The sequence below is a fragment of the Bidens hawaiensis genome, unplaced genomic scaffold (genome assembly GCF_021521415.1).
Source record: "Bidens hawaiensis isolate Kalapana, Puna unplaced genomic scaffold, B.hawaiensis_p1.1 tig00062103_1, whole genome shotgun sequence".
Taxonomy (NCBI): Eukaryota; Viridiplantae; Streptophyta; class Magnoliopsida; order Asterales; family Asteraceae; genus Bidens; species Bidens hawaiensis.
In genome coordinates, this window is record NW_027501137.1 from 1 (window position 1) to 15190 (window position 15190).

The following is a 15190-nucleotide window of genomic DNA, read 5'->3' on the forward strand; positions in this document are numbered from 1 at the left end:
CCGCCTCTTAAATCACCAACGCATTTTGGGCTTAATGGTAGTGGACGAGAGGAGAGTTCTACAGTTAAGCATGCTCAGGTGGGAGTAGTAGCAAGATGGGTGACCTCTTGGGAAGTCTCCACCTGGGCAACCAAAAACAAATCCGTGAGCTCTTCGTGGGCAAAGCGGACAATATTGGTGGTACGAGGGGCTGGATGTTACAGATCATTGTGCGATGCTAAATTTATGACAACCACATCGTCTGCATGTCAAGCCTTATGGCTTCGGTGTTTGTTGTCACATGTGAATGGAGAAAATGAGGAAATCATAACGCTGAAGGTGGATAAATCATCGACTATCGCCTTGATGAAAAACCCAGTTCTTCATAGGAGACGTCATCCTCAACACCGTACTTACATTTCTCAACCTACCGAAAGCGTTCAACTTAAACCAACTTAGATTACCTTCATTTTCCTTTGTATCACTCAAGATCTATTTTGAAACAATTTTCATGAGCAATCTCTTAACATTATCATACCTTTTATACTCTATGTTATCAAAACATCAATTATGACTATTATAGCCACTTCAAGATCCCATTATTCAGAATCAAGGATCCAACCCAACAAACAGCACCAAAGATGTAGCCCCACTTCCCAATTTTAGGGACAACTTCTCATAAGCATAATCCTCCCATTTACGCAGTTCAACCCTCATACACACTTATTTATCATTTCGTGACCTTATTTTGAACAAGAAACATTATACCTCATAAGGATCTTAGGATTTTGTCATTTTTTTGTCAAATCCATGAACTTGATTTTCAATATTATCCATGAGCTTCCTTTGAACTTGTCTATCAATTTGGTCCTATCAAATTTGTGATTAAACTCTAAAACTAACCAGCAAAGCATCACCAATTCGCATCATGCTTATTAACTTCCTAAAACTTGTCCTTTTGTGTGATTTCCATATTGTAATCATCGCGCAGGACAACCTTGGAAACTTGTTGTAGATATTGTGTGAATGATCTCGTATCACTTTCATCAGGTGAGTTACGTAGCTCCTTTTCTAACTTTTTTTTTTTGTTTTACAACTAGGGGTGGAACATGATTTTTTTTTTCTTTTACAACGTTACTTTACAGTTCATACTTGATATCATTACATGTGTATTACGCTTGTTTGTGCATGTTAGTTTAAACTACACATGAAAACATTGTACAATCATTAACTCCGTACAAGTCCACGGTAAACATATATAGATTTATCTGAATTGACAACTCCACTTTGTTTGATTGACCATTCATGGGTGCCCTTGGTGTATGTTTACTGACGTTTTACATGTCAGTGTTTAGGTTTGATTGTGAACCCTTGTTTAGCTTTGATTGCTACATTTATAGCTTTGCAATACATATCATATGCATGTTGAATTGTACAAATCTTTTATATATTTTTGTGATGTCAAAACTATGTACTTACCAACTATTTTTAATTGACACGTTTCTAACATGTTCAGATACAAATGCTTGATGATTGCAACGTGAAGACATACGAACATTAGAACTAGTGAAATTAAGAAAAACAACATTATTATTTTTGTTTGTTATGTTTATGTTTGGTTGTGTGAACAATTTGTTTGTTGAATTTTTATATTATAAAATATATAATGAAACTTTAGTGAACCATTATACTTATGATAGACTACCTCTAAATTGATATAGTACCATTTAATCTATACTACTTAATAAATAAAGATTTTATTTGCCACGTTTCCTCAACTTAGCCCCTCATCACTTTCACAATCCTGCCTAAACCTACCGCCTTTTTACAATAGGCCTATTATTTCTTAATTAATAAAATTAATATTTACCAAAAGTATTACCATAAATATAAGAAATAATCATAGAATATTAGCCGAATGGTGTAACTTTTCCATGATATATGCAGTTAATATATTACCATAAATATGCAGCTGACTAATTACCATTTTTAAATGTATCTCATTTATTTTATTTTTTTTAGAATTTTAAACAACTATTTTTCAGGGTGTTGATTTGCCCTCTTCATCATTTATAACCATTTAGAAAACCCCATAACAATTGCAATTTTATATATCTTATAATGTAGCATCTTAGGCAAATCCCACATTGGCTGTGGACAAGAGAGATCATTGGTTCATAAGTAAATGTCCCGCCTCTTAAATCACCAATGCGTTTTGGGCTTAACGGTAGTGGACGAGAGGAGAGCTCCACAGTTGAGCGTGCTCAAGTGGGAGTAGTAGCAGATGGGTGACCTCCTGGGAAGTCTCCACCTGGGCAACCAAAAACAAATCCGTGAGCTCTTCGTGGGCAAAACGGACAATATTGGTGGTGTGAGGGGCCGAATGTTACATATAATCTCTGTTTTCGTAATTATCTTCAATGCTAGGTGGATCAGATCTTAACACAATTGGTTTACATATTCACTCTTAATACTTAACCTATAAGCAGTCTATGTATCCTAAAATTAAAATATATTAACATGACAAATAATTATTTGATTTACATCATGCTATCCTATCAGATCCTTTAATCAGGCCATGCTTGGCGCACCTTTTGTTATCCCATTTGTATTACTTTTATTATAAGCCCAACCTCTGATTGTATATGTATTACTGTAGTTCTTTGTTTATCAGTTTATTTTGGATAACTTAGAGCATGTTTGGGATTGAGTTTAAAACACCTTATTAGCTAGGCTTTATTAAAAAGCCAGTAAGTTAAAAGATGTTTGGGAATCACAAATATCCTTTTTATTTTAGATTTTTGAAAGGGTTAAAAAACATCTTTCTAAAAGCCACAAATCCTAGCTTTTCAAAATAGCTTTTTGAAAAAACCAATAAGACAATAAGAATTTTTCAAACTCAATCCCAAACGTACTCTTAATTAAGGGGGTGTTGATTGCTTACTTTATCTCCTTATTACTTAGAACTTATAACTTATAAGATGTTTGAGAAAGTTAAAGTTTGTAAGTGGACAAGTCATAAGGAGGTTAGATAAGGAATCCCAAACAACCCCTAAGATGGAGTAAAAAACTTGGTTTTATAGCAGAATGAATGTACACTATGTCACACCCCCACTTAGGGCCTAGGCGTGACACCCGTAGTTGGTACCTGTTTTGAAAATATATCAGAGTTGCGGGTTATTAACGGAAGTCTTTGTTTATAAAATGTTAATTTATTTAGAAATCTTCTTGGATAGTAATACTCGAGTGATTGGTTTACAAACCTTGTTTGATCTTATTTGCAATATTTTATTAATTAAAAAAATTGAGCCATGTCCTTAAGCAAGCATCTAACTCCATGAATGACTCTAATTCCTTGCAATATGTACTATACTTGCTTTCTGTAATGTGGGAAAAATACGTTAGCGATATGCTGGTGAATCATTGACTCTAAAAACATTTGTAAAATCTTTTACTGACAAGATAGTTTTCTTGAACAATCTCAGCAGAAACGTCTCTTATTTCTGGGAACTTGTGCCATTGCCATACACACACAAGTATGGTTCTTCGGGAACTGATGCCCATTGGAGAACTTTCGTTATGTCTGCTAGCCTGCGACCACGTAGCCTGATTGGTAGGCTAAACAGATATGTTTGGATCCAGACACATGGGTACACGGTCTGAGTTGCTTTTATTCTCTACCTTGTGACTCAGGGATCACGTAATCCCTTAAATTTAGAGATCACGTAATCTCATATAAACATTTGACTGCCTTGTTAAGATAAACAACCTGTTTATCTTAATGACTGTGTAACGTCCTCATTTATATAATAAGTGAATAAAGTATTGCGAGTTTATTTTAGTTATTGTGTCGTGAGGTGTTAATTAGATTAACTAAATATTTTAGAAGAATGGATAAAGTTCATAGAGGTAAATTGGACTTGAACACAATTATGGGCCTAAAAGCCTTTGGGTTTTGCCTATTTAAACCTTAAAAACCCTAAATTATCCTTATCCTCATCATTCTCAATCATTGGAACACATACACACACACAAAAATCTCCTGTACCAAACATTCCAAAATCCAATTCCATTGTTCAAGATCTAGTTATCAATATTTAAGGTATGTTTAGAATTAATATTCATTTTCTTTCTCATCTCGTTTCCGTCTTAGATCTAATAACAAATGATCAAACGAGTCTAAAAGACGAACACAAACGAACCGAGTCCAAACCGTCATAGACGAAATCCAGATAAATCAAACAATACTAAAACGAGATTTAGCAGAATACAAATAATAATTAAATGGTGCTAACGGGTCTTCAACGAGACCCGAGTCCTAACAAATCCGGCCAAACTAGAACTCGAACCAGAAAACGCGAAACAGAACCCAAACAGGTCTGGGATGCACGAGTTCGAACCTAGATCTGAGTTACGATGAGAGTAAAACTCGTCTCCGGCGAACGGAAGACCTACACGAAACCCGAGGTGGGGTAATAACCAAGAAACAAGCCCGTTGCGACCCAAATCGAAAACCTGGGTATGCGACTCGTCGGAAACCCCTTAGGCGGCATGCCTTAAACCATTCGCACGAGCTCTGTGCGACTCGATTTACACCATTCACACATCATGCGAATCATTCTCACAAATTGATTCGCATGACATGCGAATAGAACATGTGCGAATAGATGGTGTGCGAATCATTCCGTGCGAATAGACGGCGTGCGAATCGTTGCCGTGCGAATCTTTTGTACGCGAATGGAACTGTGTGGAACCAAACCCAGCCCTTACCTCTCGTCGCGATGGTCGCCGGAAACAGTACCAGTGGCGGCGGTAGTGGCTATGGCCGTGAAGTAAGAAAAGAGTAAGAAAAAGAGTTGGGGGGGGGGGGGGGGGGTCTAGGGTGGGTTTAAATAGTTAGGGATAGTGGGGGGGGGGGGGTGTTTGGTAAATGGAATTAGGGTAGGGGTTGTTTGGTAAATGGTTAATATAATAATAATAATAAATCTATAATAATAATAATAAGTTATAAATAATAATAATAATAATAAAAATAAAACTATAATATTAATGAAGGGTATAATAAGGATACGAAGACTTGATCAAACTCGAACTTGATTCGAATATAAACGAAACCCGAGACCCGACTTGCTTAGAACCCGTAACCCGCCTCCAACAAAAGAATATGATTAAAAGGAGAACCGGGCAACTAACTCGCTAAGAAAGAAATTCATTGACAAGTATTAATTTATAAATATATATATATATATATACATACATATGACGATAGTAGAAATGAATATGAGAACTTAAAACGAGCAAGAGCCAAATATGAAACCGACACGAACCCGAACTTGCTTAAAGAAACGTTAACTCTTAGACGTGTTGAGAACATAAACTAATAATAATGAAATGAGTATAATAATATATAAGTATATGATAATAATAAAGATCCTTAAGAATGCAAATTAATGAAGTCGGCTCGCTAATAAAATAAAGTTAAGCATATTAAGCCAATACGATCGGTTTAAGGAAGTTATATGTTCGGTTCGGTTAACTTAAAGGTTAACACCGTTAACTTAAGAAAATAAATAATAAACAAATATAGAGGATTAATATGCGCATGTTGTTAACAGTTAGTCGAGCACAGTTGAAGAAAGGAATTACTATTAATTCAAAGAGGAATCGACTCCAGGTGAGTTATAGCCCCTTTTCTGTGTTACGTTTTTCGGCCCTGTGTGCATACTATGACGTGTTAGATTAATACACTTATCTTAAATGGTAAGTGTATGGTAGATATGATTGTGTATGTATGTGAACGTTATTGAATGATTAATTTAGTATGCTGTAGTTATAATTAATTATATTATAATCGAAGAATAAAGGGTTGCGGACCCTACAAATATCTGCGAAGAATAAAGGGTTGCGGACCCTACTAATATCTGCGAATAATAAAGGCTTGCGAACCCTACTAATATATGCGAAGAATAAAGGGTTGCGGACCCTACTAATATCTGCGAAGAATAAAGGGTTGCGGACCCTTCTAATATCTGCGAAGAATAAAGGGTTGCAGACCCTAATAATATCTGCGAAGAATAAAGGGTTGCGGACCCTAATAATATTTGCGAAGAATAAAGGGTTGCAGACCCTAGTAATATATGCGAAGAATAAATGGTTGTGGACCCTAATAATATATGCGAAGGTTATAGGGCGAAAGCCTCTTTAAAATATAGAAGGGACGCATAGGTATTAATTAAAGAAAGTCAGATAAAGTATGGAAGATTGTATGTATGTATGTATGAATGAATGAATGTTAGCAGAGCAGGTAACTAATTAATACGTATCTTCAGGTGCGTATTAATAAGTAAGTGGATGCAATGTATGTTAATTAACTAGAACTCACTCAGCGTAGCTGACTTTTAGTATGCACGCAGGTGAGTCGAATGAGGCAGGTTGCTTAGAGTGGGAGCCGTGGCAAAATAAATGAAGACTGGCATCGAAGAAAAGAAGAGTCACGTGTTATTTATATTTAATGTTTAAGACTTACGTTATTTCCGTTTAAAACAAAGTATTTAAGTTATTAAAGAATGGTTGAATTTTATTCCGCGAAATGTTTTAATTAACTCTGATTTTCCGAATTATGTGAATGAATAAATCCAACCCGAGCAAAAGTAGGGCACCCGAGGTTGGGGTCCTTACAGACTGATTGTAAAAGGTTTAACGTATTCACCTATGATTGTCTTTTCTGAATGATGTGGTGATCTCGTTTGAAAACCTTTGTGAATGATAATTGACCTATAATAAAATAAGTTTATATAAATACCCGGATCGTCTCTTGATCCAGCTATAGACCTTTAGTCTGGTTTTGATAGCTTTCAACCTTGATTGATCATTTGTTTGAATAAAATATTTAGACCTGTAGTCTTTTCATTTATTTACAAATCATGTGCTAAGTTTCTTATTCATGAAGAAACATCTATTGATAGGTTTATTCTTTAAGAAGAAACATTGAATGACTATAACCTTTGTATGTAAAATCTTACGTTTCTTAATCACGAAGAAAACTATATCTCTTGCATGTAATGTTTCTTAATTGTGAAGAAACTATTTCTGACTATATCTTCTTGTATGTAAAAGCTTATGTTTCTTAATTATGAAGAAACATTATTTTAACTATAACTTCTGTATGTGTAATTCTTTTGTAAACATAATTATGATCAAGGTTTGGGCTACCCCTGACTATGGTCTAAGCCATATAATATTATAAAATAATAAATTAGGCAGAACCCTTACCTTACACGGGTATTTAGAGTCTATATGCCTACGCTTGTACGGGCGACACTTCTATTCTCTATCGCCTATTGGGGCTTTAAACCGTCGAAACTTTGAGGCTTGGCACATACTATGAGAACCGGCACGCAAAACGATGCTAAACGTGTAAACGTGAGATGTGATTGATGTGAGATGAAGCGTGCCATGAACCTTCCTATTTATAGAAATTTTTGGGTTTCTTCGCTTCGCGCGAAGAACCGTTCGCATAGCGCGAACCGCCTATACGTTGCTGAGTCATCAGGCGTGTTGCCATGTGGCACCACGTGCTGCCACGTGTCCCCACGTGACAAAGTACGCCATCAAAATGCCACATTACACCCATCGCCACATTGTATATGTGTTTTGCTATTATATTAATCCATGTTTAATCACTTTGTGTATCCTTCCATTCTACAACACATCAAAATTCAAGAATTCTTCGGTGAAATAGCCATACTTGCCCCAATAAATGACGCCGTTCATGAAATCAACAATTGATTACTACAACAAAATTAACAAAATTTATTTTCGCCTAGTGTCCTCAAATTGAAGTGTAGAGACAATGTAAAATTAGTAATCTTGGATACCACAAGCCAGGTCATATAGGCACTGTCATCAACCTAAGATTATAAATTTGTACTGTATTCATAAATTACGTATTTACGTTTATATTTAATTTATTTGTTATCAATCATTTTCGCTATTGGTATTTTGAATATTATTGATTTATAAAATTAATTTTTTTCAACTTGTGATAAATTAAAATATTAACACACCAATGCAACAAGTTAATAACCAAATTTAATAATTTTGTAATCTCAAGCAAACAAACACTATTGTCGTTACCCTAAGTCAAGAGTGAATGATCCCCACCGATAGATCGATCCAAATTAGACGATGACGGAGTCTTTGATCCGATCAGTCGTCGAAGCCATTCACTCCACCCCCACGCAGGCCGTCCTCTACTTCTCGGGCGGCGCTTCTCAGGTATTAACTCTATTCCAATCCCACACTATTCATTTATATATCAAATCAATCCCTTCCATTTCAGGCCTTAGGCTGGCTCGCATCAGTTCCCGGAGCTTCAAACACACTTCTCGAAGTCATCGTTCCCTATTCTCGCATGTCAATGATCCAATTGTTTGGCAAGGTCTCTCAATTTTTAATCATTTTGTATTGTCTTATGCTTAGGGTTTTGATTTCTTAGCAGGTGCCTGTTCAGTTTACTAGCAAGGAAACTGCTGAAGATATGGCGTTGGCGGCTTATAATCGCGCCCTAAAGCTATCTAAACCAGGTATTTGCTGTATTTTTTTGTGTGATTATGAACATACTATGTGCTAAGCAGTTAATGCGGAAAAATATCGGACACTAGTCTGATATTTGAGATACGGTTACTGCGGTAGGATATCGGTAGTTTAATTATCATGCAGAATTTATATATACAATATTTTAACACTAACAATTCAGTATACTTTCATACCATTAACCTTTTGCAACTTACAAAACACTTAATTATAGCAAGTAGGAACTGATTAAGACTGAAAAACACTAACATTAAACACTAAAAATTGACAACTAAGACTTTAAAAAATGATATCAGGAACACCGGTGATATATCGGTTAATATCAGCGATATTCTACCGATGTTTTATTCTGCTAGAGGTCCGATAACCGTTATAGCACCGATATCAACTGCATAGTTTATATGCTTGTTTGTGTGCTCTGTTGTTTGTGATTAATGTTAGTATTTTGAATTAATGCAGTCTCAGCTTGTTGTTTCTGTAGGTTCTCCGGTAGTAGGTGTTGGATTTACAGGTTCTTTAGTTACCACACATCCAAAACTTGGGGATCACAGGTATGTTTTTGAAATCTGTATAGTTATAGCTTTTGATTGTGTGTGCGTCTGTATATACATGCATGCATATGTACACATATGCATACGTATATAACCGGTGTTTTAATTCAGTACCGTGTTTCATTTATAGGTTTTACTTGTCAACACGGACTTCTAACCGTCTATGGTCTTCATCAGTAACTTTGTCAAAGGTAAGGTTTAATATCTATTACCGAATTTTATGCAATTATGATATTGGATTTAATTTTTTAAGATTTATAAGAAGTTTCAAAGATATGTGTGATTTTAAATAGGGTTGTTGCAGGGTTTGAGAAGTCGAGAGCAAGAAGAACGATTATCAAGCCAAGTTTTACTTAAGGTATTTAGTAAATATTCATATAATTGTGTTGCTTCTAGAATACTAATTTGTTTAATGGTTTATTTCAACTGTCAGTTTGAAAATGTTTCTACGAAGTACCAACTGACATTTATGTTTTCAGATATTAATATATTTTATCTTTAACATGAGTTAGAAGGGACCTGTTTAAGGAAATGCTAAACTAACATATCTTGATTCTTGACAACCACATTAGTTTTCAATTTTAAGAATTGCCATTGGTGTGCAAAATTTACCAAGATACTTATAGAAGTTTGCTTATTGATTGACAAATTACAATAATTTTTGTTGGTGAATATCATCCCAATTTTACATTCTATATAAAATACAACTCTTGGTTGGTTTTAAGTTAAAATAACTACAAAAATGCAATATACCATTCACTTTTTACCAGTACATGCAAAGTACTTTTTTATAACCATTTAATGAAGCATGCTGTTTCCTGCCAAAATATGCAACTGTTTTAGGCATTCAACTGCAAAAAATGTGCGCTATTATTTTTAGCATTTTGCTAATTGGTTAGAAGTTACATATATTGGTAAGTAATGATAGGTATTTTGCTTGATATGGTTATTAAAAATATGATGCCTGCTATATGAATAAAAAGTAAAAAGTGCATTTCGTTTACTTACAGGTTTCCTTAGGACACAGAAAACTATTTAAACAATACTTACGGATTTTTTTATAGCTATAATAATATATAGTAATTTATTTGTGGTTTATATGTTTCACTTAACTTTGATATTCTTAGACAGTAGCATTTCCAGTGGCTATCATTTATTTATCTTTATTTACAAACGATTTAAACCGTGTCTTTTTGCTGATGAAACAGGCAATTGCAGATGCTTGCAATGTTTCAAGTTCAACAACGTTCGTTTCAGATTTGACCGAACACGAAGTTCCTGCTGAACGAGAGCAGTGCTTTGATGAAGACCAGGAACTAGAACAACTAATAAATGGCAAAATATGCTTCAAAATATTCCCATATTTCAATGGTAAGATTCAATTAAGTATTTTCCTGAACATGATATCAAAAAAATTATTTTGTTTTTGTCTTCCGTTAATCTTTATTATGAAGTCAGTGTTTTATAGGTACACAGTCTTCAAGTGGAGAAAGAAAAGTAATTCTTTCTGGCTCATTTAACCCTCTACATGATGGCCACCTTAAGCTGTTGGAAGTTGCAACAAGGTATGTTAGCAGCTGACCTGTGGTTGACTTTTTAAGTGTCCTGATTTTTGTTTATTGAATATTGTTTTCATAACAGTATTTTTAACAGATGATTTATATATGCAGCCTCTGTAGTGACGGGTATCCGTGCTTCGAGTTGTCAGCCATAAATGCAGATAAACCACCACTGACTGTTGCACAGATTAAAGACCGTGTTAAACAATTTGAAGAGGCCGGTGAGTCTGTTTCATCTGTTTTATATATATATATATATACACACACACAGTTTTCGTTCTAATTTTAGAATAAATTACAGTTTTCGTTCTTTAGGTATATAGTAGTTTTAAATTTAGAGTTATTACAGTTATAAATATAGGGTAAATTACTGTTTTATTTAGAATAAATTACAGTTTTAATCCAAAATACTCTCATCTGCAGTGCACATAACCGGAGTTAACTGAAAAAACTAACGCCCATTAGTGGATAGGACGTAAACTGTGACAACGTACGAATATAAAGGATGATTTATTGTATCTTCTTTGTTTAAGGATGAAAAGTGAAATTTGCTATATACTTAAATGACCAAAATACTCTCATGTGCAGTGCACATGACCGTAGTTTACAAAATAAACTAAACACCTGCTGCTAGTGGAAAGGGATAAGCATACATTCATAAATAATGATTTCTGTTGTGGTCTTAGCTTAAGGACGAAAAGTGAAATTTGCTATATATTTAAAAGACCAAAATACCCATGTGCAGTGCACATGACTGTAGTTAACAGAACCCGCTAGTAGAGAGGACGTAAACATCCGAACATAAAGGATGACTTCTGTTATTTCCTTCGTTTAAAGATGAAAATTGAAATTTACTATATAATTAAAAAACCAAAATGCCATCACGTGCAGTGCACATGTCCGATTAACTGAAAAAAATAGCGCCCGTTTGTGGAAAGGACGTAAATATACGAACATCAAGATGAAGGACAAAAGCTATAATTCTTTCTCTGATTTATTTACCAGATTGATAAAAGTTGGTATAAAATGCGTTTTCAAATGCAGGAAAGACGGTTATTATTTCAAACCAGCCTTATTTCTACAAAAAAGCTGAGCTTTTTCCTGGCAGTGCTTTTGTAATCGGTGCTGATACTGCTGCACGGCTTATAAATGTAAGAAAGTCTTCAAAATCTTTTTACAAATTTTTAATTTTTCTTGTTTTTGTAAATATATTACATTCTGTTACTTGTTTCCAGCCAAAGTACTATGGTGGCAGCTATGAGAACATGATAGAAACGCTCTTAGGATGTAAAAGAACAGGGTCTACTTTCCTTGTTGGTGGTAGGAATATGGATGGTGTTTTTAAGGTTTGACTGCATTACAAGAATCTTAATATTGACCAAATTTTGTCCGAGTTACATATGGGTACATAAGTATGATATTGTTGCAGGTCTTGGATGATTTTGACATCCCTGATGAGTTAAAAGGCATGTTTATTTCAATACCAGTGGATAAGTTCCGAATGGATATTTCATCAACTGAAATAAGGAATAGCCGAGGACACCTTTTGTGAAGAATCTTTCTATGTTGTTTAATACTAAGTTGTTCCTAGTGTAAACAAATTTATGTCACAATATGCAAATAAAGGTTTTTATTAATTACTAAATATTCTATGGTGGTTAATAATAATTAGTAAAGGGCATGCGTGTTGCGGCACGAGTGTTGATGCACGTTAACCTGTACACTATGATGGGATGTTGATGAAACATAAAGTTACTAAAATTTGTACGCACGTTTATGATTAGTCTGGTTTTAATAAAATTTATATCGAAATGTTATAAATAAATAAGGATTAATATATGCAAACTTAAGTTGTCATGAAGAAAAAAAATATTATATTTATATTTGACCCATTTGTCTTATTGGGCGAGCTATGTATTAATTAAAATTTATATTGAAGCGTACGTAGAAATATTGACGTGTGTTTGTATTTGAAATTTAAAGACACGTTACTTGTGGAAAAAAGTTAAAATATATTATATTGACCATGATCGGTGTCGATGTAAATATGCATAAGCACATTGCAATGGTTATTCGAAGTTTAAGAAACGTAATAATTTAAAAATAAAGTATGTCAAATACCAATTATAGAAAGAAATAAGGCAAAATTAAACATAAAAATGAGTTAACATCAATATATCTATGAAGAGACATAAAATAACACTAAATCAAAGTTAAAAATAAATTAGGTAGTAACTAACAACTTTGAAAATTGAGATACACACATGTAAAGAACTAATTGGCTTCTTCCATGAATAGTGAATTATCTGAGACAACAAACATTTGCTTTTTAATATATATATAATATGGATAGTTGTGGGCTGTGGCTAGATTTTATGGATGGCATTCAAATGCATTGTTAGTTTTAAGGGGTTGACTCTTGTGCTGGGGTGGCGGTTGAATGATGGACCCGAACACAACCTATAGTTAAGGACATCGACCCTAACTCGAATAGGATTCATGTAAGAATTTATGTAAACAAGTCGAAAGAGGATGATCAGTTGCAATAAAGAGATTAAACGGGTAGAAAACAGGTTGGTGGGTTTTCCTCATAAAATATTTATATTTTATTCTAATTTTAAATTGTTAACGTGTATAATTAACTGGGTTAAACATGACAACTAAAAATCTGATTATAATTAAATGAGTTAAACATGAAAACTAAAAATATAATTATGCTTATGTTTTATCGGAATTCACAATCAGCACAAAGTTGGGATATGTACATTCATTGGGTCCAACCTAATCATTAGGATCATGTACCTTCATTGGATCTAACCTCATCAGTTGAAATTTTGAAAAAGGCTAAGGAGTAGAGGGATGCTCCACTAAACTACTTCAATACTCACCAATCCTACAATGCTACATCATTTAAAAGTCTAAACCTACCTAAAGTCTAAACCTACCTAAACTAAAGGAAACACTTCATTAATTCGGCGTTTCATTAGCTCACGAAACACCTACAGACTGATATGTGTTTTATTCGAGATACGGTTTTGCCACAGACTCACTTTCATATATGTTTCTACTTCCTCTCAGTTGGTAGATATTTTTATTAAAGGGTTGTCATATACTTGTTTTGATACTCTTTAGTCATAGATCGCTTGTTGTGGGCGTGAAGGGGGCTTCAAAAGCTGACGTGGCACGACTTTAAAGCCCGGCACACCGTGTGTGGGTGATAAGGGAACGGCTTTAAGGCATTACCGGGTGGAAAAAGAAAAGCTTCAACACATGATGGGGCCCAAATATTAATAGCGTGGGCTTTAAACCACAACACGGTGTTAAAAAATGGAACTTTAACGTAAAGTAACGCTTTAACTTGGGCTTTAAAGTCCCTCTACAAAAACCAGCCTTAGAGCATTCTCATCCAACCCCTTATTTTGTGTGAATGGTATTTTTATAATTTAGAGAGTGATTCAGAGTGTTGTGAGTGAAGAGTTTTTATATTTTAGAAAAAAAAATGATTTTTCTGTATATTTGAAAAGTTGTTGTTCATTCCCTATAATTTTTTTAATATATTTTGAGAGTGGTAGTGAGTGAACGAAAGAGATGTAATGATAAAATGTATAAAAAATATTATTTAATTGAAATAAACAGAAAAAATATAGTGAGTTTTAATGTAATTTTTGATTTATGAATAATAGGTAGGATGAGAATGCTATTTGAGTTTTTTTATAAACAGGGATATTATTGTGCATTTGTATATAAGGTTTGTCGGACATCACAGTGTATATTTTTTCCCGTTCCCTTAAGCCTATGACTCTTGAGTCATTCATGTTTTTCACCATGTGCACCGGCGGACACATGGCATAGCCTCAAGGTGAAGCAATTAACCTAACAACATTTTTAAAGCATCTATATAACTAAAACTAGAGTGACGCGTGCATTTTTCTAACGGTGGCACGACAAAAATAATTTATGTGAGTGGAAATTTAATTTAATTTTTTTTTAAATAGACATTGCAAAGAGCCTAATAGGATGGTTCAAAACCACCCGTAACCTTTAATTGATTTTACAATTTAATTATACTAACCCTCTTTAAACTACTAACTGATTCTTAACATTGATATTTATAAAATTAAAATTTTATTTGTATGAATACCAAAAGCAATGTAAGTTACCACTTACTTACCATCTATTTTATAACGTTTAATAAATGTTTAAATATCAAAATTACTTCATAATAATTTACAGCAATTATGATATTGACTGTTCGGCATTTTCACCTTTTCGGGTTTTATACGAAACTACCCATCTTAAAATGACTAGTTTCCGCAACTATAAACAAAACATCAGTTGGCACTAAATAACAACACTAAAATTAATAGAAAGCACCGAAAAATCTTTAAATGTTATGAAGTTGACATATTTAAACACCAAAAGTAAGTAATTTATTTTTTGGGTTTGCCATTGTGCGTTTTAGAAAATGTTTTTGAGTATGTTTTGCTTCTGGATATTTGTTTGTTA

The 15190-nt window shown here is 33.9% G+C and overlaps 1 protein-coding gene across 1 annotated transcript; it reads left to right on the forward strand.

Moving 5' to 3' along the window:
- Positions 1–8145: 8145 nt before the first annotated feature.
- Positions 8146–12282, forward strand: LOC143603538 (uncharacterized). Its single transcript, XM_077080318.1, has 12 exons — positions 8146–8256; positions 8321–8419; positions 8480–8564; positions 9056–9125; positions 9256–9316; positions 9430–9483; positions 10334–10496; positions 10594–10690; positions 10796–10905; positions 11729–11835; positions 11920–12030; positions 12114–12282. The coding sequence occupies exons 1-12, from the start codon at positions 8167–8169 to the stop codon at positions 12234–12236; spliced, it is 1170 nt and encodes a 389-aa protein (XP_076936433.1). The 5' UTR covers positions 8146–8166; the 3' UTR covers positions 12237–12282.
- Positions 12283–15190: the final 2908 nt, after the last annotated feature.